The sequence below is a fragment of the Gouania willdenowi genome, chromosome 9 (assembly GCF_900634775.1).
Source record: "Gouania willdenowi chromosome 9, fGouWil2.1, whole genome shotgun sequence".
Classification (NCBI taxonomy): Eukaryota; Metazoa; Chordata; class Actinopteri; order Blenniiformes; family Gobiesocidae; genus Gouania; species Gouania willdenowi.
The window spans coordinates 42743735-42771174 of NC_041052.1; the positions used below are offsets into that span (position 1 = coordinate 42743735).

General features: G+C 37.4%; 4 protein-coding genes across 4 annotated transcripts in view; all 4 read left to right on the plus strand.

Moving 5' to 3' along the window:
* The window catches only part of LOC114469751 (stromelysin-3-like), a gene marked incomplete at its 5' end in the record, with an annotated part of 33729 nt that extends 27011 nt beyond the window's left edge, over positions 1 to 6718 (plus strand). Inside the window, 2 exons of the mRNA XM_028457533.1 lie at positions 3190 to 3195; positions 6705 to 6718. Of these exons, the coding sequence (XP_028313334.1) occupies positions 3190 to 3195; positions 6705 to 6706 (8 nt within the window). The remainder of the gene's footprint in view (positions 1 to 3189; positions 3196 to 6704) is intronic.
* A 5823-nt stretch (positions 6719 to 12541) lies between these two features.
* LOC114470242 (natterin-3-like) lies at positions 12542 to 15102 on the plus strand. The gene is made up of 3 exons (XM_028458303.1): positions 12542 to 12596; positions 13212 to 13305; positions 13941 to 15102. The coding sequence occupies exons 2-3, from the start codon at positions 13212 to 13214 to the stop codon at positions 15026 to 15028; spliced, it is 1182 nt and encodes a 393-aa protein (XP_028314104.1). The 5' UTR covers positions 12542 to 12596; the 3' UTR covers positions 15029 to 15102.
* Positions 15103 to 19100: 3998 nt separating this feature from the next.
* LOC114470241 (natterin-3-like) lies at positions 19101 to 23037 on the plus strand. Its single transcript, XM_028458302.1, has 3 exons — positions 19101 to 19215; positions 20270 to 20381; positions 21910 to 23037. The coding sequence occupies exons 2-3, from the start codon at positions 20270 to 20272 to the stop codon at positions 22995 to 22997; spliced, it is 1200 nt and encodes a 399-aa protein (XP_028314103.1). The 5' UTR covers positions 19101 to 19215; the 3' UTR covers positions 22998 to 23037.
* Positions 23038 to 25746: 2709 nt separating this feature from the next.
* Positions 25747 to 27440, plus strand: part of LOC114470027 (probable peptidyl-tRNA hydrolase) — a 3103-nt gene continuing 1409 nt past the window's right edge. The window contains exons 1-4 of the mRNA XM_028458010.1: positions 25747 to 26028; positions 26455 to 26674; positions 27153 to 27252; positions 27369 to 27414. Coding sequence (XP_028313811.1) covers positions 25861 to 26028; positions 26455 to 26674; positions 27153 to 27252; positions 27369 to 27414 — 534 coding nt within the window. The 5' untranslated portion in view covers positions 25747 to 25860. The remainder of the gene's footprint in view (positions 26029 to 26454; positions 26675 to 27152; positions 27253 to 27368; positions 27415 to 27440) is intronic.

A 27440-nucleotide genomic window follows, 5' to 3' on the forward strand; every position in this document is an offset into this window, starting at 1 on the left:
ATCTGATGTGTTTTAATTTATAGTATAAGCAGTGTTTCCCAACCAGGGGTACGCGTACCCCTAGGGGTACATGAGCACATTGCAGGGGGTATGTGGAAAAATTAAGAATTTATTTCCAAGATAATAAAAAATATTCTCAGTCCTTTCATAAGTCCGTCAATAAAATAGTAGGTGTGCGCTATGACTTGTTTTTAAAGTTTAAATGTCTGTTTAAAGGGGACATTTTCAAATAACGCAGGCATTTGTTTTGAATTTATTTATTCATATTACTTATTATTTTTTAATTTATTCATATTTTTCTCATTTATCTTTCTAATTTTAACTTTATTATTTTTCTTTAATAACAATATAATCATAATATAATAGTATTAATAATACAGTATCAATAATACAAACTTTTACTATAATATTATTTCTTATATTTATCATTTTAATGCCTTGAAGGCAACATAATTTTATGTTTAATAAGAAGATAATACCTGAATATCAATTGTTCAATTTAAGGAGATGAAATAAAATGGCGTGTTGAATATTCAGTTGTGTTATGTTATGAGACTCATGAACACGTACGAGTGACGGGGTAGAAAGGTTGGGAACCTCTGCTATAAATGTTACTCTTTTTCTTTGTGATTTCTCCATTTTTATTATGTACCCAAACTTATTTATTGCTTATTCCATTTTAAAAAGCTTTACATGAGGTTATTGTAGCTTGGCTCTGTATAACGTAACATGTAGAAGGAAAGCCTCATATATAATCTGTGCAGTAGTGGTTGCTGGATTTTATTGATACTGTAAACATGGAGTATTGAACAGCTGAAATGCACTATTTTGGCCAGATATAAAAACTCTTAAAGCCTTACTATGAACAGACTGTATGTATTTTATTTTACTTTTCTTCTATTCATACTTGAGTTGTAATGACTGTAGACAGATGAACAGATTTATCTTAATCTTGCATGATTTTTTTCCCAACTTTCTTTAGTTATTGCTTGCTTTATTTTTACTTATTTATCTTTTGTTCAATATTGTATGTATATCATATACTACAATCTCTCCTCTGTATACTGCCTTCTTACAGGACACAACACTATGAACTCTTTTGAAAATAATAAAAAATTGATTAAAAAAACAAACACAAAAAAACAGTGAATGTGACTGAATGACCTAATCTGACTTCTAATGTCTATGTTTGCATTCTATTTAAAGGCTCAGGACTAAGATACTGTACATACATAGGATGAACCAGAACCAATGGCAGGAGCAGGTTCTGAAGCTGGAGTCAGACACATTATAGTGAGAACATTTCTGTAAGAACAGATGTTCTACTCTGACCATAACCCCATGACAAAGATGAAGATGGATAAAAGGAAAACTTTGTGGATGTTCGTGCTCTGTTCCTGTGGGAGTCGTTTTAATGGAAAGTTTCCATTAGGTTCAAGAAAAGAGAACGTTCACTTTGATATTAGTGCTCAGTTCATAACCTGAAGCTCTTTGTGCACAAAGCGTTATTGATCACTAATATTTAATATTTAGTTCATCACCAGTATTACAGTTTAAAGGTTAAGTAAGGAAAATCATTTTGGTTCTTTGAGCACTATGAAATCACTGCCATCCATCCATCATCCATCATCCATCCATCATCCATCCATCATCCATCATCTCCCACTAAAACCAAAAACACATTTTTATGAACCACTGCAAAGTGTAACATAAACTATTAGAGTTGTAAATGTGATCTGGACTCAAATGTCATTATTTATCTAAATGTAGATATTTGATCTATTTCTATAAAACATGCAGTAAACTGACCTGGAAGTTGTGTGTTTTTGTCCTGTCCTCTACCTTCTCTACTCCATTAATATAACACAGCCTTGTCGCTATAATACGACGGCTAAACCCACTTTGTGGTTTCAATAATTCATGCCATAAAACATGTTTTTCTACTGCCTATAAACCCATTTTTACTTGATACTGCAGCTCAGAGCAGAAGAAAGAGAAGAAACTAAAGAAACAAATCAAAGAAATGGCCAACAGTTAAAAAAACAACTAAAACAAAAACATTCATTTAAATCTTATTTTAACAACATTAACTACAAAATTTCCCCACACTTTTCCACACAGGGAAGTAAAGGCGATGATGGAAGAGGAAGAATCATTAAAGAGAATAAGACTCAACGCAACGAGAAGAGAAGAGTTAAAGTTAAAGAAAAGATCAGAAACACTCAGATTTAAAGTCAAGGACAGAAAGAAGTAGGTCGAGAGAAAAGCACAAACTGCAACATTAAAGGCATGAAAATGTGCCTGAATACTGTAATAATATGGTTATGTCATCTTTTTAAACGCAAACATTCATAATAAACTATGAAATGCTTAAAAAACAGGTGATGAGAAATGACTGCTATAGTGACTTAAAACAAAAACGTTACCTGCAAAATAAATATTTTACTGCACAACGTAAATAGCAAAACTATGACACAATACATGGAGAAAAGTGTTTGATTGTTTTAATTGATGATCTGTGATATTAATAAGAATATGGAGAAGAAAAAAAGTCAAATCATTTCAAAGCAAAAGGCAAGACACTAGACATGAAATAAAGAGTTCAACTACTAGAAGTTGTTTTGTCATGTACTACGACTTTAAGAAAAGATTCCTCCTGTTTGTCACACTCCACCTATCATGTCTCCATTCCCCACCGGGGGGCGCGCCCCACACTTTGAGAAGCTGTTCTAAAGCAGTGGCAGAAAAGAACAGTGGTGTCCTTTTAAAATGTACCACTGAGTTATTCAGCCATACATCAACACAAAAGTTAGTGAAATCAAAGAAAAGCTCATATTTATAAATAGCACTAAAAGATACTCGTTATCAGAGGAACATTGTATATTATATTCATGTAACGTATCCATCTATGGTCATGAGCTTTGGGTTCTGACCCAAAGAATAAGATCACAGGTACAAAGAGCTGAAATGACAAACGCAGTCATCTGTGAGAAGATCAGAGTAGAGTCACTGCTCCTCCTCCTGATAGTTTTGTCACAACTAATTTATATTAATTTCTTGTTAGGGTTCATAATTCATGTTCTGAAGTAAAAGGACCTGCTGGATCCAACAGTAGCTCATTAGGGCTGATCAGATCTTTCTAAATGGTTTCTAATAATGTGAGATACACTGAGCGTGCGCACACAGCAGAGATGTGTGCGTGTGTGCGTGTGTGTGTGATGGACTGAGCTTTGGAGGCTTCCACCTCATGCAGCTCACAGTTCCACCTGGAGGATCATCTACACTTTGTTTTCACGTTTAAATGAATAAATCCAGAGGATTATTGTTCTTCCTCTGCTCCATCACTGACCCTGAGGCTCCATCCTCCTCCTGATGTGATAGGTAAGATGTCTCTATAACCTTTATTCATTCTTTACACCGATTAACAAAAAGTATTTTACTGCATGCTTAAAAATTGCTTTAATTTTTTTTATTTATGTTCTGATAATCAGATTTATCTCTGGGAAATATGTTTTTTAATGTAGCATCATTAAACCTGATATAAGTTGTAATCAGCCTATTTGTTACCATTATAGTCAAACTGAGTCTTATTGTTGGGCTGATGCCTTTTTCTGTTCCCATGACGTACATTTCTGAAGATATTACTTTGCAATTGCTAGATTAAAAATATACAAATTACAAGAAGGAAAAGCAGTAAATAATCCTGAGTCAGAAATTGGCTCCTGTAAAACTATGAGGTGATGAATGTTAAAACTGAATGTTTCATAACTGACATATAAACATTTATCTCATTTTTCTTTTGAGACAGAAACACATGTAAAACTGTATTAACTGGCATTTACAGTGAGAAACAATCACTCTTTTTCATCACTCTGAGTCTGAAATACAACTTTAATGTTCACTGTTTATATTGCTGTGTGTGTGTGTGTGTGTGTGTGTGTGTGTGTGTGTGTGTGTGTGTGTGTGTGTGTGTGTGTGTGTGTGTTATGAACACTGCTAGTAGCTGAATTACACTTGTTGTAGGTTATATCATCATAAATACACAGTAAATGAAACAAATGTCTAATCTAATGTTCATTTTAACTGTTCTTATGATTATTTTTGTATGTAATAGTGTATTTCTATAAACATTAAATCTGCTGCTACTGGAAAAAGTAACTTTTGAGCAGTGTTGGACGGTAACACGTTACATGTGACACAGTCACAGTCCGTTAAAATCCAGCGTTAGCTTAGCTTAGCTTCACTGATGCATCTTTTGGAGACAAAAATAATATTAGTATTTCCACTCTGAGAAGCTCGTCCTGCTCTCGCTTTGACTCGCCATGATTGGTGCACGTGATGTAAACAGAAACACGCTGACAATGCTTCTTCTTCTACTGTTTTACCATGTTTGGCACAGTATCCCGCAAAAATATGTAGCGCCACTGTAAACAGGAAGTACACTGCTGCTAGCAAAGTAACGGACAAACGCACCATATTGTAACGGTAACAGCGTTATTTCTTTAAAAAAATATTGCGTTACAGTACTAGTTACTGTCAAAAGTAACATTGGGGTGGTAACGCGTTGAAAGTAACACGTTACCGCCCCACACTGGTGATAAACACCTACAACATGAGACATGTCTCCAGATAAATGATGGACAGTTGTTCATATGAAATATTGACAAATAAATGTATTTCGTCAAAATTCTTGTTAGTTTTCATTTGTAATTTGTGGTTGATTAAAACTAGCATTAAGAGGCCACAGTGCAGGGAGAGCTGCTGGTATGGAGGTGATGACATCATTCTGAAGGTAGAAATCAACGTTAAAACAGGACAAAGTCTCACTATTGGTATTTTCTGAAACTTGACAGCCCTGTGGTTGTCAGAAGGAGCAGCGGCTGTAAAAGTCTGCCACTGACCAGCTGTGCAGTGCTGTCAGTGTCCTGGGGGGGGGGGGGCTAGTTTGTCTAGCCTCTTTTTGTCCCGGCCAGAGACTCCTCCCACCTAGCAGACCACCCCATGGAAGATAAATCAATCAATCAATCAATCTTTATTTGTATAGCGCCAAATCATAACCAATGGTATCTCAAGACACTTTACAGTAGAGCAGTCTTAAGGACGGACTCTTCATTTTATGGATACACACATATGCATATATACGTATATACACATACATATGTATCCCACACCCAACATGAATTCATCATGGCGGCAAGGAAAACCTTCTGTTAAGCAGCAGGAACCTTGTGTGGATCCCATTCCTATGATGAACAGCCATCCACGTTATGCTGTGTTGGGTGTGTGCAGAGGAAAGGGTGGAGACAGAGTTGTTGAGACTCTGTAACTCCACACTGAGGATCCCACGGACCTGCAAGACAAAAGCCAGAAGGAGAACAGGAGCAAACACACAAGGGAAGAAGCAGACATAGAGGGAATGTTAGAGAGAGGAATGGGACCCTCTCCGGTCCCTCTCTAACCTAAATGACCCCCCCCCCCCCCCCCCCGGCAGTCTATGCCTATTGCATCTTAATTATGAGCTATGAAGGCAAAAAGTTATTTAGGAATGTTGAAAATCAACGTCCGTGGTGGCAAAAGACATCTAATTCTTTACAGCATGTTTAGCTAGCATAAAGCAATGTAGCTCTCGTCATATCTGCCCTTTTTTGATGATATATTTTCTGTCACCACCAGAGGGCAGTGTAACAGAGGTTATTGTGTTATTAGCAGTAATGCATGGAGGCTCCTGACTGCTGCTATATTTATATTATACTTTATAATGTTGTGAAGCTGTTTTGGTTTTTTTAATCACGTACCCTCTATGACAATTTGCGTACCCCTGGGGTCCCCGTACCCCACTTTGGAAACCGAGGTCCTAACTATAATCACATGTATTGCATTAGACATGAAGGAGTTGATATTTTAAAAAATCAAGATGTCTTTTGCATGATTCATTCAAACTTTTAACGTACGTACATTACATGGTGTGTTTGTATCTGGAAGTTTCCTGTTTTTAAATCTCATCTCGTGTTTCTTTTCCATCCTAACTTTGATCCATTCTTTGATTCTTTCATTCTCTCCTCCTGTCGTCAGCAGTGGATGGAGAGCATTTCGAATGTCAGCTGGGACTGTGGTCATTGCAGGAGGAATTCTGGCTGCAGTCATTTTACTGACCATTGTGGCTGTGCTGTGTTTATGTAGGTTACAGGTACGACTGATCACATGCTCACACTGCCTGTAAACATCCCATTGTTTTCTATTGGAGTGAAACATTCAGCCTGATTTTTACATCATTTATAGATTTTTCAGTCAAAATAACAACTTGTGCTGCTTTTGTTGCTATAAAAAACCAGGAAACGTTAAAGATGTTGATGTAAACTTCTTGTTTACAGAAAGAGGATAAAAAACAGTTGTGACCACAGGGGGCGACAGTTCCAACTCTGAGGTTTGGTAGTAGACAATGAAGCAGAGAAGAAGAGCTCTCCTAAGGGACCTTTACTCTCCCTTAAACAGTGCGCTGACACGCTCTGGTGGCTGTAGTTAGAGAGTAAATCATGGACAGTTAAACACACAAACCCTGAGGATAGAAGGACATTTGGGTGGGGGTCCTACACATTGAATGGGGTCATAGGAGGTTTAAATCAACATTTATAATGAGCTGCTGTGGTGTTTTTCTGTTGCAGTATTACTGTTGTAAGGGGGCGGAGTCTGTGAAGGAGGAGGAGGAGGAGGCGGAGCTTTCCACTATGTCACCTTGTCGGCCCCTGGCCCTGTGTGCCCCTCTATCTCCTCTGATACCAGACCACTGCAGTGATGAGCCTGAGACGTACCCCCCCACCTTCCTCACTGAAGCCAACGGTCCCATTAGTTACTCCCCCACCCCCCCACCACGCAGGGGTCAAAGGTCGTATGCCTTCTGTCCATCCTGCGCTCGCTGTGCGTTACCGTTCTACTTTCAGCACCCTGAGGGACTGTGTAACGGGGGACGTAGGATCGGATACAGAACTGTTCAGAACCACCTGGAGCTTCCCACGGACTGGGCCAGTTTTTACCACAAGCTCAACCTGATCCGCTCCGTTAGCATGAAGAAGGAGGAGGAGGAGGAGGGGGAGGAGGGGGAGGAGGTGGTCCGACGCAGCATCAGCACTGATGTGTGAACAGTAGCAGGATCAACTCAGTGTTTCTCATCCACACTTTGGCTTTCCTGTGTGAGTGTAGAGGTGCGTTCACACCCAGTGACTGTGGCCACGTTACGTAAACTCCCTTAAAGAGACGTGACTCACGCAATAGACCGGTTTCCAATTGCAATTTGCGTTTAGGTTTTAATTGTCGGTTTCAGGTCAGGCTCTGATATAATTATCTATAATGTCTGTCAGATCTTTAGGTTTCATTAAATGTTTGTGTTTAAAAGTGACAGAAAAAGCCAAGACATTATTTGTCTCTTTTTTTCTTCCACCTGATGAATGGTCGTCTGAATTAGCATTAAAGCTAGCAGTGTGAACGTAGCCATACATTCCTCTCTGAAAAAAGTGAAAGATCAGTTATAAATACAACACAGTGTCCAACGCAATGTAGGTCACTTTTTATCATACTGTAGCTGTTCACCATCATTAGCATCATTAGCTCACATTCACACCGTGTAGCTCTGTGCGTAGCACTGATTCTAGCATGTTAGCAGTGAGTTAGACCACATATAACTTCTCTGATGAATATAATATAGTTCACTTGAAAACGTGTGTAGAACCAACACTTCCAAAGCCTAAGCATGTTATTCTACTGTAACACAACACAGAACCAATAAGAGAATTTCACACAACTCAACACAAGCGAAAAAGCAACTTACTGTACAGACACTCACCCTGTTAGAATAGTGTTGTATTTATAACTGAAAAATCTTTAATCCTCTTCTTTATTTCATTTTTTGTGTACGTGACTCATGTAGTTTTGTCCAAATGACCTCACACCCATGACGTCACTTCTAGTGATGCTGTGTGTCTCATCCAATCAGTGACGAGTTCCTCTCTACGTCGTCACTGTGTGTAGAGCTGTGGCTGCACTGAGAGGGCAGTATTTTACTTACTGAACACACACACACACACACACACACACACACACACACACACACACACACACACACACACACACACACACACACACACACACACACACACACACACACACACACACACACACACACACACACACACACACAGTATCTTTGCGTTTGTACGTCACAAAAGTAACTCATCACCTATTGAAATTATTATCACAAATATAAAACTCTTTCTTTTTGTAACAGAAAATAATTTTTTACTTTATGTTGAAAAAAGGAAAAATTCACAAATGGGTTTGGGTCAGTTATGTTTTTCAATTACAATTATGTCTTCAATTATCCATTTTCAGTTCCAATTACAAGTAAAATTACAATATTTTCATCCCTGAAAGTCAATTACATTCTCAATTACTAAAGTTCAATCCCAATTACTGAGCCGTTTATAAATAACCTTTTTAAACATAACCTTCCTCTTGTATTAGCTTTTTGTTAGCATCTCTAATGCTAACGGGTCAGTTTGACTCGTGTCTATAATCAGTAAAATACACTAATAATTATTATCTATCATCTAATTAGTTTATTGATCATCTATTGGTTACTTTGTTAGGCTTCATAATCAATGAATATATTGTGTTAATATTTTTTCTTTCAGTTTACTTTATTTTAAATGGTAATACATGAAATGTATTTTTATAATTATTAACTATGTGTAAGCCATAGAACTGTAACATGATTCACCATGTTTTGCATTTAGTTAAATTATAAAATAAAGTTTTAATAGAATTCTATGTCAACTACAATTCCAAATTCAATTATGACTCAACTCAATGACAACAGCAACATATTTTGTAAAGTAATGAATTATCAATTACAATTGACCTCAACCCTGAATATAAATATAGTGATCGATAAAAGTACGTTACCACCTGTAGGGGGAATTCTTCCAAATTCATTCCATTTACTCTGAAAATGAATTGTTTCAATCTTTAATCAAACTTTCTCCATCCTTTACCACAAACTGTTAGATATAGTTTATCATGTGAAGCAATATTAGGGCTATATAAGGGCTAATCTGTACTACAATTATTAGGTTATTAGTTTTTTCCTTACTTTCATATTTACTGTTTGAAATCGTGGTAATGCAAATGTACAGTCTGCAAAAACTTCTGCAGCCATGACAAAAAACTCACAATAACTCGTAAAAATTAACTGTTTAAGAAAAAAAAAGTGAACGGAAAAAAGTATAGACAGGTGAGCATGGAAGGAAGTCCTTCTGATATCAAGAGTTAATGATTCTACATTTACACGTCCTACAACTCTGTTCTTCTTTTGAATTCTACAAATATGATAATATATAATATTTAGAGCAGCAGCACCATGCACCACAATCACTAGTGGTGTATTTCTATTTGGTCTATATCTATAACCGTAGGATGGAGCTTCCATCAACCGTTTGTGTGTTTATTAATAAGTTCTGCTGGGGACAAAAATAACAGTGATTAGTAATAATTACAGTAAAAGTCTGAGAAGAAAGAAAAAGCTACTAATTATAATACACGTGTGTATTCATTGCTTTTCTTTGTGAATTTTCAGAAATCTTTTTTGAATAGAGGGTGAACATTATACTATACCTTAATACAATAGAATTATCTTCACACAAATTGCAATAAATAACTTCCTGGTTTTTGTTCATACAGTATATAATAAGGGAATATGACATTTTCCTATGAAACAAATAAATGTTTTACCTCAAAGTTGTCTTTATTTGAGGGTTTCATTTTTTTAATAAAAGGTACATTTACTCAAATTCAACAGAAACATAAACATAACATCCATAAAATCATTTTCAAACAAAAACCTGCATCTACAGTTGTTGGAAAACATTGTGATTGTTGTTGACTATTAATTTAATTTAATTTAAGGAAACAACAAGAAACATGTCATTTTTTCATTTTCATAACATTAATGTTTCTACAATCTGCAGCAAATTGTATAAGTACACGAACAAATGTTGTATTTCTCAACCAGACACACATTCTATCTACAAGCTACTGTATGTCAAAGGAAGATTCAACATAAATCAATAAATGCATTGGGGTTATCATATGCTGTCAAACCATAACAGTTCAGTTTTGGGTCAGAATCTACTGTGTCATGCTATCAGAGAGGATATACAGTATATATATATATATATATATATATATATATATATACCCTCCTCCCACCCACTCTGTAGCTGAGCTCATGCTGCTTTATAAACACAGACAGAGCGTGGGGGCGGGGCCTCCACCGCTACATACATAGCACTGTGTGAAGGACGCTGACATGCTCACCTTCGTGGGCGTGTCTGTTTACATGTCAATCACTGCAGAGAGCTTCCTGGAGGCGTGGCTTCTCCAGCTCAGTGCTGCGTCAAATTCATCATCAAAGTGTGAACGTGTCATCAAATTGTAGCGATGTGTTTGTGTTCACCCTGTAGTAAGAAAGGAACAAATCACCCTCTGACTAATGATTGATGGAATCAATGATAAAAACACTTTGGACATGTTTATGAAGCCATAATAGAACTTTATCATGTTTAAAACACAGAAAAGTTCATTTAGTGTAACACAGGCCCTTTAATTATGAGGTATAAAAGCTCTGTATTTTAAGTAAAGGACTTACAGTATCTATGGAAGTGTTTGTTGTAACTGCAGGTAAATTGTTCTATAATCATATTCATCCATTTTCAGACCCACTTGTTTCTGTTTATCAGGGTCACGGGGGTCTGCCGGTGCCAATCTCCAGCTCTCATTGGGCGCTGGGCGGGGGTACACCCTGGACAGGGCGCCAGTCCATCACAGGGCAACACAGACACACAACCACTCACTCTCATTCACTCCTATGGGCAATTTAGAGACTCCACTCAACCTTAGTCATGTTTTTGGATTGTGGGAGGAAGCCGGAGGACCTGCTGTGAGGTGGACGTGCTAACCACTAAGCCGCCGTGCGCCCCCCAATCAGAGATCTTTGTACAAATAGAGTGATTGATGAGCTGTTTTAAGCAATACTATTGGCTGCTGGAGCTGCTCATCAAAAGTCTATGTGCGTTCATGATCTGATTACAGGGACAGTCCCATGTTCCAGCAGAAGTCTCCATTGTGGCTTTTAACGCACGTTACACGACAAAGCAAGAGGAAAAAGTTAGACTGATGTGGAGAAGCAACAGAATAAAGTCACAAACGATTTAAATGATTTAAATCACTGCCCTATTGGAATAAATCCAACAGTTTCAGTAAGAAAACATTTGTATTTTAAATATGTTGTTATTATTTCACACTCACACCTGTAGGAGAAGCTTTAGAAACAGCACAGAGTGAGAAACACACACAGCAGAATAAAACTGATGACAGATATCTATTATTTAGGTTTACCTACTGTCACTGTGGGAGGGTGTGGAGGTGGTGGAGGTGGTAGAGGTGGAGGTGGTGGAGGAGGTAGAGGAGGAGGTGGTGGTGGTGGTGGTGGAGGAGGACCCAGGCACAGAGAGATGGAGGCCGTAGTTTATATAAAACCAATCCATGTTTAATGGTAGAAACTAACAAAGGCCAAAACACAGGATTATGTTAACATTTACTATGATAATCATTCTGTATAATTAGTGAGGGAGGCCTGATTAGCAACGGGCTACACCTGGGTGTCAAACAGGAGGGAGATAATCGACCCAAACACTCTGACATCACTGGGGGGAGGAGCCAGGAGAGGTAAGATCTGAAACACAAAAACAAGAGTTAAAACATAAAATTTGAAGTGAAACTACACAGACATAAAGGAAGAGAAGGACCACAAACACACACCTACTATGTTGTATTTTTGTCCTACAATAGCTGTGTTTAACTTGTGGGTTGGGGGCCAAAATTGGGTCACAGACCCATTTTCAGTTGGTTATAGGCACAGAGCAACAAAAAATAAAAACATCTTGTTCACATGGTAACATCTCTTCACACTCTGACTCATTCTCTTTGGTTTAGAGCTTCATCAAATGAATGTTTCTTTTTTCACAAACCCTGTCTTATGTTCCTTTAGGTGGTTTTCCTAGTCATGGTACTTTTACTTTTACTCAGTAATTCTTGTTCTTTCTACACAGTGTTACTGTTGTGTGTGAAGCTGTGTCAGTGACATATTACCAAAATAAATGATCCCCTGTATCAATGATTATGTGTGCAAAATAAATGTCATTAATCAGTTTGTAATCTTCATAAGTAAAGTTACACCATGTTTAAGGGTCAAGGTTTACATGATTTCAGAGATTAGAGTGTGTACCAGAACCATGGTTACAAAACACCAAGAGTACGACAATTACATCAATGTAAGACAGAATAAATCATATTTACATGATCAATGTTTAGCCTTTTTCATTGAGTATTTGACAGAGAACCAAATGAAGGTTTATATGTGTTTTATATGGGCCTAGAACCTATATTTCCTACCTAACTTTATTGTTTTTATGACTGAGCCATAAATCATATCTGCTTTATAAACCTTTAGGAATCAGTGTTTGAAGTCTCTGGAGCCACAGTAAAGGGTGAGTGTTGCTCGTTCTCCTTCTCATAATGTACATTCAATAGTGCCTATTTTATATAGTAATACTTTACTTTATTACTACAACATTGTCATTTTATGCTGCAAATTCCAGTTGAACAGATGTGAACTACAATGAAATGATCATAGCTTCATAAGTTTAATTTACTTTGATAATTTGATAATTCCAATTATCCCTAAAAATGATCAGATATTAAAACCTTTTTCTTTTCTTTTTTTAAATTGTACTGAACATATGACTTTTTCTCACTCCCTAATATTAAACAATTTCTCAAGCCAACATGAAATTAGCATTGATCTGATGAAATCTATTAAAAGGGTGTATATGCATACTATTACTGCATACCCCTAAAAGCAAATGGCCAGGCAGTATATATATATATATATATATATATATATATATATATAAAATACTAATAATAATAAAATGCACCATGTACAGAAACTGTGTTGGAACATTAGTTTGTAATGTTGGATGAAACACATTTTAATCAAAATAAGCAAAGGAAAAAAACTGAAATTCATGAAATGTTCATTTAAAGGTTAAAAAATGACTATATTCCTATTTTTCTGCCTTTTTCTACATTTTCTCCCTCAGATGAAGCTGGGTGTGTGTTTGTTTCCAGCTCTGCTGGCTTTAGCCTCAGCAAATCTGAAGACCATCATCTCCAAAAGTTCAAAATACAAAAAAGGTAAAAAAAAAAAAAGAACAAAAAACAAAACAAAAGCTGTTATTATGTATGGCTGTGTAAAATAATAATAATGCATGTGGACACTTGGGTCCTTTCATGTTCTCCCCATGCTGCGTGGGTTCCTCCAGCTTCTCCCACAACCTAAAACATGACGGTTAATTCTCTAGATGACTCATAGGAGTGAATGTGTGTGTGAGTGTTGGTCTGTTTGTTGCCCTGTGATGGACTGGAGCCCTGTCCAGGGTGTACCCCCACCCAGCGTCCAATGAGAGCTGGAGATAGGCACCAGCAGACCCCCACCACCCTGAGAACAAGTGGGTCTGAAAATGAATGAAACAAAAAATAGCTAAATAAAATACCCTAATTCTTGTTTTTGAAGCAAACCGTTAATAAAATATTGCAATTATTAATACTATTAATATTAATAATATTAATAATTAGCCACTGAGCCACAAATATATAATTAACATAGACACAGAACTATAAATGGTGTGACCTATCTGATCTGTTTTAGACACACCTTTGAACAAATATTGCTTATTATTACAACAAATCCTTTTTTATTTCATTCTAGAAAACCATTTTACTGAAGTGATATTTTAACATTTTAATTTGTATCTCTCACTTTTCTGCAGTTTCCCTACTGAACCCAGAACTAGAAGATCAAATCCCAGAACTCAGGTCCAACCCAGTGGTGTCGAGTCCTTTAACTCCTTCTGATCTGAAGAATCAACACGATCTACCTTCTTCTTTTCTCTTTGGAGCTAATGTGAACCTGGAATGGCTGACGTGGGAAGGTTCTCTCCCAAACGGTGCCGTTTCTATCTATAACGGCTACACTGAGCGCACTGACTACGTCTGTAAGTACAAGTGTGAGGCTGGATTCTATAACCCAGGTCTGGGTCCTTACTGTCGCTATCCCTATGGAAACCAGGAGTACTACGCTCCTGAGTTTGAAATTCTGGCCAACAAGGACAACTTTGAGTTCCTTGAGTGGAAAGAAGACTCATATGGTTCAGTTCCACAACATTCAGTCAGAACGTGTTTAGGAGTTGGTATTTATGTAGGAAAGAACAAGTATGGCCTGGGTAAGGTTGTCCCTCAGTTTGAAGCTTTCTTCTTACCGTGGGAAGGTGATGAGTACTGGTATAAAACCTACCAGGTACTGACCATCAACAAGAACGCCTACACCCAGCACATCAGTGACGTCAAGTACGCCATTGATGATGTGGCCATCTTCCAGTACCCTCCAGAGACCATGCGTATCTCTGGGGTCACCAACAACGAGTGCCAGTCCGTGGTGAAGACCGTCACCATCTCAAAGACCTCTGAGGTAGAAACCACCTGGAACATTGGTCGTGAAACGATGCTGGGAATCACAGGCAGTATCACAGCAAAGATCCCTCTCCTGGGTTCTGGAGGAATTGAGCTGAGTGGTGAGAAGACTCTACAGTTCTCTAGAGGAACCACCGTGGTGGAATCGCTGAGTCATTCTGTGTCAGTAGAACTCACCACCCCACCCAATCACTCCTGTAGGGTCCGTATGGAGGGCCGTAAGCTCAAAGCAGACATCCCCTACACAGCCCGCCTCAGTCGAACCTACCCTAACGGAGAAACCCAGTGGACTTCAATCTCTGGTACATATGATGGAGTCCAGATAGGTGAGGTCCGAGCTGTGGTGGACCGCTGTGAACCAGTGGTAGACGCTGAGCCTTGTCTTTAAACATCTGCATGAGTCATTTCTAAACATCTGAAACAAAACCAATACAAATAAATAAATGTGCTCAGATAAAAGGAGTGATCTACTGTGTTCCTTCATCAACATCTTTATTGGTCATAAGTGGTTAGGTATGGAGGTTAAGTATAGAGGTATATGGAGGTTAGGTATGGAGGTTAGGTATGGAGACCAGACGAGTTACGTCCCATGTTCTGGTCGATTTCCTCCAATCCATTGATTTGTGCTGGTTTTTCACAGTTCAGTCCCATTTATTAATAAATGAACGTCTGTTGACAGAAAAGAACACATTTAGCTAAAAAACGTGATCTTTGTGGACTGTCAGCTGTCAATCATAACAGTTGAAATAGTAACACATGCACTATAAAACAATTAAAAAGCTCAAAAGTCTTCCACAGGTTTGCAATAATACATTTTATCCAAAGTCACCTTTTTTCATTACGAATCACACGTATGCAAATAGTTTCTATAGAAACTGTCATCTTATGTATTTAAATTACTGTCCCTGTTTGGAGTTTTAAAATCTGATCACTTTAGGTTAACGTTTAAAAATCATGGATTCTTTAAATCTGTGTTTTTCAAATAGGGGTATGTGTACCCCTAGGGGTACGCAAAGGCACGACAGGGGACACTTGGGTATTGGACAATAAACAAATATATATAGTGTTTGGTAATGTTTATATTTAGTTCAAAATAATAATAATAATAATATTGGTGATAAAAATGATGTTGATTAGAACATGAAGAGACCTACAGCAGAACCAGAACCAGACTTAGTAGGATGGAGAACATCTACCTCCACTGGTGGAGTGTGTGAAAAGAAAGGAGAGAAAAGTACAACATTTAGGGAGAACGTCAGTCAGAATGTAAACAAACTTATTGATCCACATACAACAGAACCAGAACATCATTTGATCCATAAAACATAGACACATTTCATTCCCTCCATTGGTCTACTGACTAAACTTCCTGTTAACTTCAAAATAAGAGCCCTATTTACAAAAGAGTTTTAAAAAAACTAAAGGAAGACAAAAAGTTTTGTTTGATTTCTATCTTGAAATCGGTCCCAGGAATATTTTACATTTAGCTCCCAATGCATCATGGGACGGTTGAGTATGACTAGTATCCATCATGCATACTTAAAACATGTCCATGTCTAGTATACTGTACATCCTGGTATTTCTCACATACTGTGTTCATACTATCTAATGTGCAGCATGTGTCACTGAGTCACCATAAGGACCAACATGAACACATTCTGAATGATTCCATGATCTGATTAGAGCCAAAATAAATCACCGTGAAGTTAGAAGAAGAATGTTCACACACTCTACGAACATGGTCACATTCATAGCACTCACCAATGCTACGCTGTAATAAAGCTTCCCCAGTTCGGCTGTGCTTTATTAAAACTGTTATGAATGATTCAGAATGGACAGGTAACATATTGGGGCTCTGTGTGAACCCAGCATTACGCTTCACGTGGTTTCCATAAACAACACTTCTGAAATCCTGATGCAGCTTTGTAGAGTCTGCTAACAAGCCTCTCAACTGTGTTTGAGCTGTGGAACCTCCGGGACCGCGCTTGGACACCCCTGAACTATCCATCCATCCATTTTCATACCCGCTTATTCCCGTTTAACAGGGTCACAGGGGTCTGCCGGTGCCAATCTCCGGCTCTCATTGGGCGCTGGGGGGGGTACACCCTGGACAGGGCGCCAGTCCATCACAGGGCAACACAGACACAGACAACCATTCACTCTCTCATTCACTCTTATGGGCAATTTAGAGACTCCAATCAACCTTAGTCATGTTTTTGGATTGTGGGAGGAAGCCGGAGGACCCAGAGGAAACCCACGCAGCACGGGGAGAACAAGACCCAAGTCCACCCCAGGGCTTGAACCCAGGACCTTCTTGCTGTGGGGCGGATGTGCTAACCACTACGCCACCATGCGCCCACCCCTGAACTAAAACATCTGAAAACTCTCCAATAACACAAGATAAAGATCCTACATTTGTCACAAGTCACTAGTGAGAAAAATATCTCTAAGAGCTTCACAGTTGTGCGTGTTCACAAGGATACCGGTAAGGAACGATAGGATTCACAATTCTACATACTGCAGCTTTAAGTAATGAAGCTATAAGCTGATGGCTGGGCTGTTTATTTCTAAAATAAACATGTAATGGAGATAAAACAGTGAGAACAGGAACATTATCCAGGGACAAAGATTTTATCTTGTCTGTAATTAAAGCTGTCAGCACAACATGTCTGATCCATATCTGATCAATGTCTAAACTATCAGAGGTTATTAAAACTATAGATAGAAGTGATCAGCTCAGCACTTTGGATGTTCTATCAGCTCTATGAGGAGATTACAGTAAATCAGATAATAAAGCTTATATCAGTGTTTTGTAATATTCTGGTCAAGGTCATAATAATAATGACAGGTATTATAAACACAGTGAAGGACAAACCTCGTACGAGCCTGGTGTTACGTTATAAAACAGTACGTACTGTGTTAACCACTGTTATATAAAGTGGATTCATCCAGTGTTTCTCAAATGAGGGTATGTGCACCCCGAGAGGTACGCAATGGCACTACAGAGGGTACTAGAGAGAGAGAGAGAGGAAAATTAACAAGTCCCGCCCCAGGAGTGATGTCATGACCAGAAATAATACAAACTATAGAAATAAATGTATTCAGTAGCCACTAAATCAGTGTTTCATTCACTTTGTACGTCATTGAATTCTTCAAAACGTGTGTCATCACTTTTATCATTATTATCTATACGTGTTTTTAGTAGCCACTAAATTAGTGTTTTTCAACCTTGGGGTCAGGGCTCCATGTCGGGTCGCCTGGAGTTTAAATGGGGTCGCTTTAGTTATTATTATTTTTTAATTAAAACACACAATCTTAAATAACTGTATTTCTATACTTTCATTTGATGAAATATAAATCTAGTTAAACTAAAATACAGTAAAAAATAAATAAATAAATAAATATCTGAGCTCAAACATGATCAAAAACTAATTGTAGAAAAAAAAAACATTTTGGGTCTCCAGAAATTGATGAAATCAAAATGGGGTCACGATCCCAAAAAGGTTGAAAACCACTGGTCTAAAGCAGTGTTTCTCAAAAGGGGGTACATGTAACCATAGGGGTACTCCACGGCACAACATGCAGGGGGTACTTGAGAGAGAGAGAGGAAAATTAACAAATGAAAGCATTAAAAATATGGAGTTTTATAATGTTTATTAAGTAGTTAAAAATGATAATCATATTAATGTTGATGGAAATGATGAATGAAAATACAAGAGTCAGTGTGTTGGAAATGACTATAGAAATAAATCTATTCAGGAGGCACTAAATATGGTTTATTTCCACTTATTTACAAAATGAAGTTATTTAAAATGTGTGTTATTATTCATTCATTCCATCATTATGATCTATAGATGTTTGTAAATAGTTTTCTAAATGTTGTAGTCAGACATAAGTGGATTCAGAAATAAGAGAAAGGACTATAAACTTAACTTTATTGATTCTTTTGATGTGAAATTCACTAAACTAATTCTAATCTCACTAAACAAATATTATGTGGCCAATCTTTCTACACAAAGGTTCTGATGTTATGTTCTATTAACTCTGGTTTTCAGTTCTTTACACAGGTTTTTAATTGGATTCAAATCAGTTCAAAAGGCTTAATTAATCATGATTTGAGTTTATTACCTAAAGTTTTGTTTAAATCAAATGTAAATGATTATTCCACGTATGGTTTTTTTTAGGTTCATGAAAAACATATTTGAACCTCCCTGTGAAACATCTTGAGAGGAGCTCGTCTTGCAATAATAAATCTGTTATATAACTATGGGTGTAGTTTAGAGATCAGATACAGCTGTGGAACAAAGCCGTGCGTCGTCCAGACTTAGAACCAACGAGAGGAAGAAAAACATTAAAAAGTCCAAATCCTCCTGATGTAAACAAGCATTTAGATCACAATCATTCTCATATACTGTATGTGCAAATGACGTTAGAAGGTGAAAATAAAGATGTCTGTAAATAGTGCATAGAATACAGTTGTGATTGTGAGCTGTTTATTGGGGCAATAGAAGCTGTGGAGGTTTTAAAACACAGTGAATTCACTGCACAGCGTCACTGCAGGAAGAACCACACAAGGTAAAATAACCTCTGATGCACCTTTTAAACACAAACTAGTTTATGTTTTATCATCTTTTCATTTAAAACAATTAGCAATTATTGTTTCCTGTTTTATCCATAGAGATGTTTGTGTGTCATGATATTTACAGTTTAATTTATTCACACAAAAGTCTTTTAACATACTGTATGATAATTACCTTCCTCTTTAATGTTTTCCATCAAGGTTTTGATTGTCTTCATTAAAGTAAATTATGGATGATGCTGATTTTACTCATTTGTAAATATTAGTTGCATCTTAAAAAATAAAATTGTAAATAAAATAAAGCAAACTGATAATAAGGTCATTGTAAATTACAACAATGAAGACTACAGAATGTATTTATTCATATTAATAATGTTTGCCAGTTCATGTCTAAGCAGTTAGGTCAGGATTAGGGTCAGGATTAGGGTTAGGGTTAGGGTTAGGATTAGGATTAGGGTTAGGGTTAGGGTTAGGGTTAGGGTTAGGGTTAGGGTTAGGATTAGGGTTAGGGTTAGGGTTAGGGTTAGGATTAGGATTAGGATTAGGATTAGGGTTAGGGTTAGGGTTAGGCTAACCCTAACCAAGCAGTTTGAACCGTAGTTTAAATGTTCCTAAAGTTTGATCCTGTTTTAGAAACAATCTGAAATAAAATTTGTGCAAAGTAAAGACAGATCAGTTAGATATATTTCATTTTAGTGTATCAGAGTTCAAAATTTAAGAAAATATTTTAAAAATCCATGTTGTATTGCTTCACGTTTCCACTGCTGCACATTCATATATTTGCATTTATTAATTTATATTTTTATGCTTGAGGTCCTGAATGGCATAAAGATGTTTTTCTATATTCTGAGAGAGTAGCACAGTACCTTTCCTGTGTAGATCAAACATTTACAGTGTGACTAGTTTTATTTAGACTGAAGTGTGTGGGACATTTGTTGAAATGAATGACATGGAATGAACCAATACAAATATTTCCAGCAGAACCAATTTCACATTCCTCACTACTTCATTACTACCCTGCATGTGCTAATGTTTATTTGCTCTTTCCAGATGTGGTCTGTAGCTGTGGTGGTGGCTCTGTTCCAGCTGTGCAGCCCCTCCCTGCAGAATGACCCACTCCTCTACATCTCACAGCTACAAGACGGACCAGAAATACTGAGTAGTGAGTTTCATTCTGACTGATTTACCTGCTTATCCTGATCCATGTCACAGGCTACAGGGATCAATATCTTCTTCAGTCTAGATACACCCAGGACAAATCACCACTTGATATGGCAAACACATATAGCACAAATATTCATAACAAATACATAAGTTGTGCAAATTTAGATTATACCATAGACAGAGTTTGAGATTGTTGCCGGAGGAGGGGGGGGGGCTTTTCTGGGTTAAATAGCACGTACCACATTCCCGAGAATTCAGTCAAATGACTCAGTTCCACTGAGTTTAAAAAATAGGGCCCCCTGGCGCCCCCGTGGTACATACAGATTAATGGGCCTCATTCATATATTGGTATGTGTAATAATTCGTTACCACCAACCATTGCAATATTTGACTAATATATAAAATAAATGAGTAAACGACTTTAATAGAAATTGCCAAAAAAATGGGGGTGGGCCCCCGTCCCTAATCGTAATCTGCGTTGAATTACCTTTGAAACAATGTCACACGACTATGTTCCCATAAATGCGGACATTACCAGAAATGGGGGGTGGGCCCCAGGGCCCCGTTTCAAAAAAAGGGCTCCAAGCATCTCATCTTATTCATTCATAGAGTATTCATACCAAACTGCATTCTGATCTAATGAGAACTAACGGAGGACTAGTCATTTGAAAAATGGAGCCCCCGGGGTCCCCTGGCATTACGGGGTAATGGGCCCCATTTATTTACTGGTATGTTCCAATGATTCGATACCACGACCGTTGTAATATTTAACTGGCAAATAAATGAGAAATTGACTTTTGTTTTTTTTTTCTTCTTTTGGGGCCCTTGGGGCCTCCATGGGCTCCAAATCAAAAATCGTGCTCTGAGCGTTGATGCGTACACATCTATAGATTATAGCTACCAAATTTCAGCCTGATCGGTTCACGAATAACAGAGGAATAGTGATTTTAACTAGTGTACACAACAAGAGTCCGATAGCTCCGCCTAAAAATAGAATTAAATGTATAGACTAAAGATTTGCTCCAACCACAATGTGTGTAACATATTCAATACTGTAAGAATGATTAATAGCATAATTGATCATGTTGACTATCCTTTAATGTTGGTAATTCATGATAAAATCTTTATTTTTTGCTGCAGTACCATACCGTTTGTTAATAAAATCGGTATTTATCACTAAAACAAACATTTGTCATTTCTTTGAGAAAAAAATGAGGTTTTCACTGTTGAATCAGACTTGGACGAGAAAATGTGTCCTGATCCGCTCTAACTGTGACACAGTTATTTATTTACTCACCGTTCATGTGACTGTTTACTGTTAGACCTGTGCACATGCCTCTGCGTACGTCTGTGGAACCCAACAGTAGTTTAGTCCACTGTGTTTGTCTCCAAGCCGTCTTCTTCTCATTCTTTTTAATTTCCGGGTTATTGGGACGTCTCTCCAAGCCGTGGTGAAGGCACACCAGCGTTTTTACTGTTATCGTCACACTTGTTAATGTTAGTGTTTCCTCTGTTTTCTCTTCCAGAACCATGGCTGAATCCTTTGCTGGAAAATGTTGTTCCTTCTCGTGAAATCCTCCATGTACCCACTAATGTAGACATACATGAAACAGAGATAAGCTCCACCTCCTTGCCTATGTTTAGTGAACATGTGAACATTAAATGGGTCACATGGAATGGTTCTCTACCCAATGGTGCCGTGGCCATCTTTAACGGCTACACTGAACGCACTGACTACGTGTGTAAAGTCAACTGTGAGGCTGGTTTTTATACACCAAGCAAAGGGAACTTCTGCCAGTACCCCTACGCTGACCATGAATACTCATCATCTAAGTTTGAAATACTCGTAAATGTTGATCATTTTGAGTTTTTACAATGGGTTGAAGACTCGTACGGGTCCGTCCCTCAGTACGCTATCCACACTTGTCTCAACTCTAAGATCTATGTGGGCAAGAACAAGTATGGACTTGGTAAAGTAGTGAGCCAACATGAGGCTTTTTTCCTCCCATGGGAGGGTGATGAATACTGGTATAAGAACTACCAGGTCCTGGCTATCAACAGAGACACCTACAGCCAGCACATCACGCACGTGAAATATGAAATCGACCACATGAAGCTCTTCTATTATCCACCAGAGGCCCTGAAGCTGACCAAGGTCACCAACCTGGAGTGTAGGAATGTGGAGAAGATTGTGACCCTGGAGAAGACCAGTACCATGGAGAAGTTCTGGGATATTGGAAGGGAAACACGTAATGGTTCCGTGTCCACTATGAAGGCCAGTGTTCCCCTCCTAGGACCAGGTAACGTGGACTTCACCAAGGAGCAGACGGTGGTGTTCTCAGAGGGAACCACCATGGTGGAGTCCATCAGTCACTCTGTTACTGTCAAACTAGAGGTTCTACCAAACTACTCCTGTACGGTGAGAATGGAAGGTCGGAAGATGACGGCAGAGATTCCTTTCACTGGTCGGCTGAGCAGAACCAATCACAACGGAGACACGCACTGGACGTACATCACTGGAACCTACGATGGAGTCAGTGTTGGTGAAATAAACGCTGTGGTGGAACGGTGTCAGCCTGTAGAGGACGCTGTTCCCTGCTCCACTACTCACTGATTTATATCAACACAAATAAAGTGAATTCAAGTTCAATAAATGTTTATTTTGTTATTATATCCACATAAAGTTTTGAAAACTGAAACTAACTCTCCTCACAGTATCACAGAGTTCATAATACACAGATAATACAAAAAACACATGAAATTAAACACAAATATGACCAAAACCCAGATGAATGATCCTGATCATAGTACCATGATCATTCACACTTTAAAGGCTTGGAAGAAATGTCTATAATCATTACTCACAATACAGTAGGTCCAAATGTATGGGCACCCCCATTTCTAAAAAACTAAATAACAATGAAATGTGATTTTTGCCGTAGGGTCAGTTATAGCCTATTTTATAAAGATCTTATATTTTATAAAAATTATACATTTTTGAAATTTCTCCAATTATGAGAAATATAGATTTTTTGATTTTGAAACTCATCCATAATCAGTATATTGATCAAGATCCACTGACATATTTTGGCTTATGTTCTGCTGCAAATTTAATAATATCACAATTTTTATTATTATTTTTCATTTCTAAAACATAAAGGTTTTGGGATATTTAATTTGTATATAATAGATTTCAGATAAATTAGTTTGTTGATGATGTGAAATGTGAGTGTGAACATGTGTAAACTATGTGTATTTGTCCAGTGTGATAATTATTTACCAGTAACTTTGGATCTGCATCAATCTGGAGCTGGAATAAAATGAAAAATACATTAAATGAAAAATCTTGAGCTGTTTGACTCAATAACTCAGTTTAAATATGGAAACAGATGAAGAATGAACAGAAAAAGTCACATAAGGCAGTGACAACTTAAAGAAACAAGTACATTTTTAATTCTTTATACATTTTGTCTGATCATTTTAAAATACTTGAAGTTAATGAACAAATTACACAAGGGAGTAGAGTATTTACATTTACAAGTATAAATAAAATATTTACCCCATTAAAATAAAATATTTATGACATCAGAGAAACTTGAGTCCAGATTGTGAATGAAATAAATCATGTCTTTGAAATAAAATGTTGGTACATTGTTGCTTTTCCAGTCATTCACAGTATTTTATATTCTAATAGTTTCACTTTATCCAACATTTCATGATTGTGTGAAATTCCCGCACTAATTAAAACCCTTCAACAGTGAGTGACCTTTGACCCGGAAGTTAACGTTCTGGTTTCCGGATGTAAACAGTCAACGAGGACTGGATGGATTATAAATAAATTATTTATAGCAATATGAAGCCTCATGAAGCATTGAGGGATCGCAGCCTATTACTCAGCACATGGTTGGAAGGGTCGCAGTGATACACGCTCCACTACGCCATCATGTGGACAAAAAAATGTAATACATGCCAAGGGCCTATAACAAATGGTGGGGTCTGAACTATGGTCTGAAAGAATACAGCCAATAATGTGGAGAAAGTTGTGATGTAAAATGAGCTTGTGTGACTTTGTTCATGTATGTGCTTATGCAACTATTAACAGAGTTTAATAAAAACTAAAATACATTTATTCATTTTTATTTAAAAATAATAATTTTTCGAGAGTATTTGGACTTAGGCGATTTCTTTTTTTGCACAGGATTTCACCCGCCTTTGAAAAAACCCGTTCACAGGGCACAGATGATGCAGGTGTACATAGATATGTAATGGCAAGTTTGTACAGATTTGGAAATGTAGATTTATATTTTTCCCAATATTGAAGGGGACTTTCAAGTCGAGCAATATTTGCTGCTGTATGTGCCTCAGGGAAATGCTGCACCCCAAGGACAACAGTCTGCAGAGAAGTGGTCTCATCAATAAAATGACAAGTCACAGCGAGATACGCATCCGTGTGGACTGAGGTCCACATGTCTGCTGTTAAACTAACAGCAGATGCAGTAGACACGACCACTTTGGCCTTGTCTTTGGCTTCCCTATACCTCTTCTCCACCATGGCTTTCAAAGTCTAAAAAAAGTAAAGTATTGAAATGGCAGATCTGAGAAAAAGAACTTGTTAACATTGTTTCATTTGTTCACATAAATACCTGCCGCGTGGGAAGAACATAAGATGGAGCCAAAGCTTTTACAAGCTTTCGGAAGCTACTTCCCTCCACAATAAAAGGACTGGGAATCCTCAATCACCATATCTACCAACACCTCAGTCAAGTCAACCGTCTCAGCTGAATGAAAATGCATATGTTATAGTCAGACATTTTAATGGACAATTAAATTCAAATAACCATATAAAGTGTAATTGTAGGACAATCATCATCAATTATTATCATGAAATAAAATGGCCTACCACACTGCCATGCAAGGCTCGGTAGTGCCTTAGCATAGCTGAGGTGTTATTATTATAACCCAGTTGTTTAGAGCACAACAGACACTTCACCTACAATTAAAAAATATAATATTCAAACCTATTTAGAAAAGACAAATGTGAGCAAGAGAAATTATATGTTGTCATATTTGTGTAATCTATTATTACATAATTATTGCTATGCCTTACCTTATTAGGTGAGATCTGCTCAAAGTGCTCCCAAACTGGAGAAAATCTTCTCTTTCTTGCTGGTTCCATCGCAAAAGAAGAAGCTCGAATAGGATGCCAAAAGAAGCGCAATAACCCAAAAACACAAAAAGTGAGGGGGAATCCATTGCGTCGACTCATCTGTTTTATTTTGAATTGCGCGCCAAACCAGCGAATCATTTCCGGATTCAGTCACGTGGTACGGCCGCTTCGAAGGCTTCGAACGTCACCACATACGTCACCAACACGCGCCTCGACCCAGGCTTCGAAAAGAAGTCGCTTAGAATCCTCTGTACACGCTTTGAAGATTCGGCACATCACTATAAATAATATAGACATTATAGATATATTTATGGCCAGTTTGGCCACTTCTGTTCTCCACTTTATTAACAAACTGTTCCGCTGTGTCTTCATGAATCATCTGTTTTCCTCCGCGTTGAACCTACGGTTGAACCGGGTCATGGTGAGAGGATTGCCCGCTACTCAGAGTGGAACAACCGGGGGAAGAAGTACCAGGATGGTAAGAAAAATCATTTAAATTTAGTTTAAATGTAAAAAAAAAATCACCTGCAGCAGATTAATGGGTGTTCGTAAAAGAGACTGTGTAAACCTGCAACATCTATTTACATTTATTTACGCTAAATATCATTATTTTAAAAAATGCAGTTTAAGATTATACTCTGATATAAGGATGTAAACTTTTAAACTAGGGCTGTAAGGATGCACTCAACAAACGATTCGATTCAAATTCCGATTTTTTTGGAATTTGAATCGAATTGTTTGGATTGGAATCTAATGATGCACTTTAACTCATTTAAATTTGAATACATATATATCTTTGTTATTAGTCAAGATACAGATTTTTTTTTATTGTTTTATTTAAATCGTCATGATTTTTTTAAACTAATATTTTATTCTTGTGTGTGTGTGTGTGTGTGTGTTCCAGGTAGTGGGTCTGGGTAACCCTGGTATGGAGAGAACCAGACACAGCGTGGGTATGGCAGTGATCAGTGCTCTAGCTGATCATCTGGGCGTGGCCAACAGGTGGGGTGGAGACAGGTCCGTATGTGGTGATGTCATCATGACAGAGGTCCATGGTTCTCCACTGGTGCTGCTTCGTCCACGGAGGATGATGAACATCAACGGTGTGTGTGTGGCTAAAGCAGGTGAGCTTAGCACGCTTTGCATTCCTACTACTTTAAAACTTTTAATGCTTCTGTTTCTTCTCTAAACATCCTAAAAACTCACCTTTTTCACTTTTTAGAGCATGTTTAAATCTTTATTTAAAGGATTTTTATTGGGTTTCATGTATATTCATACATATATTCTTCTCAAGGTACATACAACCCATTTAAACATCATACACTATATAACCCCAACACACAAACAATATATATATATATATATATATATATATATATATATATATATATATATACACAAATGAGCAAATGAGAAATAAATAAAGTAATAATAATATTCTGGTGCATTTTGTTATTGAAAATTATGTGGATTTGTTTAAAAATAAAAATAAAAACACACTCGTTTGCTGTGATAATCATGAAGTGTTAAACAAACGACATTTTTAACTGATACATGTGTTTGTTTTTCATGAGTCAAATATCTCTCTGTTTTCTGGTGCAGCTGCGAAATATGGAATCAAACCAGAGAACATTCTACTGGTCCACGATGAACTGGACAAACCTCTGGGAAAAATGTCCATCAAACAAGGAGGAAGTGCCAGGTATTTATTATATGATATATATATATATAGCTCATAAAGTTAGTCAAATATGTCATTACATGCAGTAGGAGTTTAGAAGTTGTCAGATAATAACTTTCCTAATTTCTTCTTCACAGAGGTCATAATGGAGTTCGTTCCTGTGTAGAATGTCTACAAACAGACGTACGTATATATATATATATATTTAC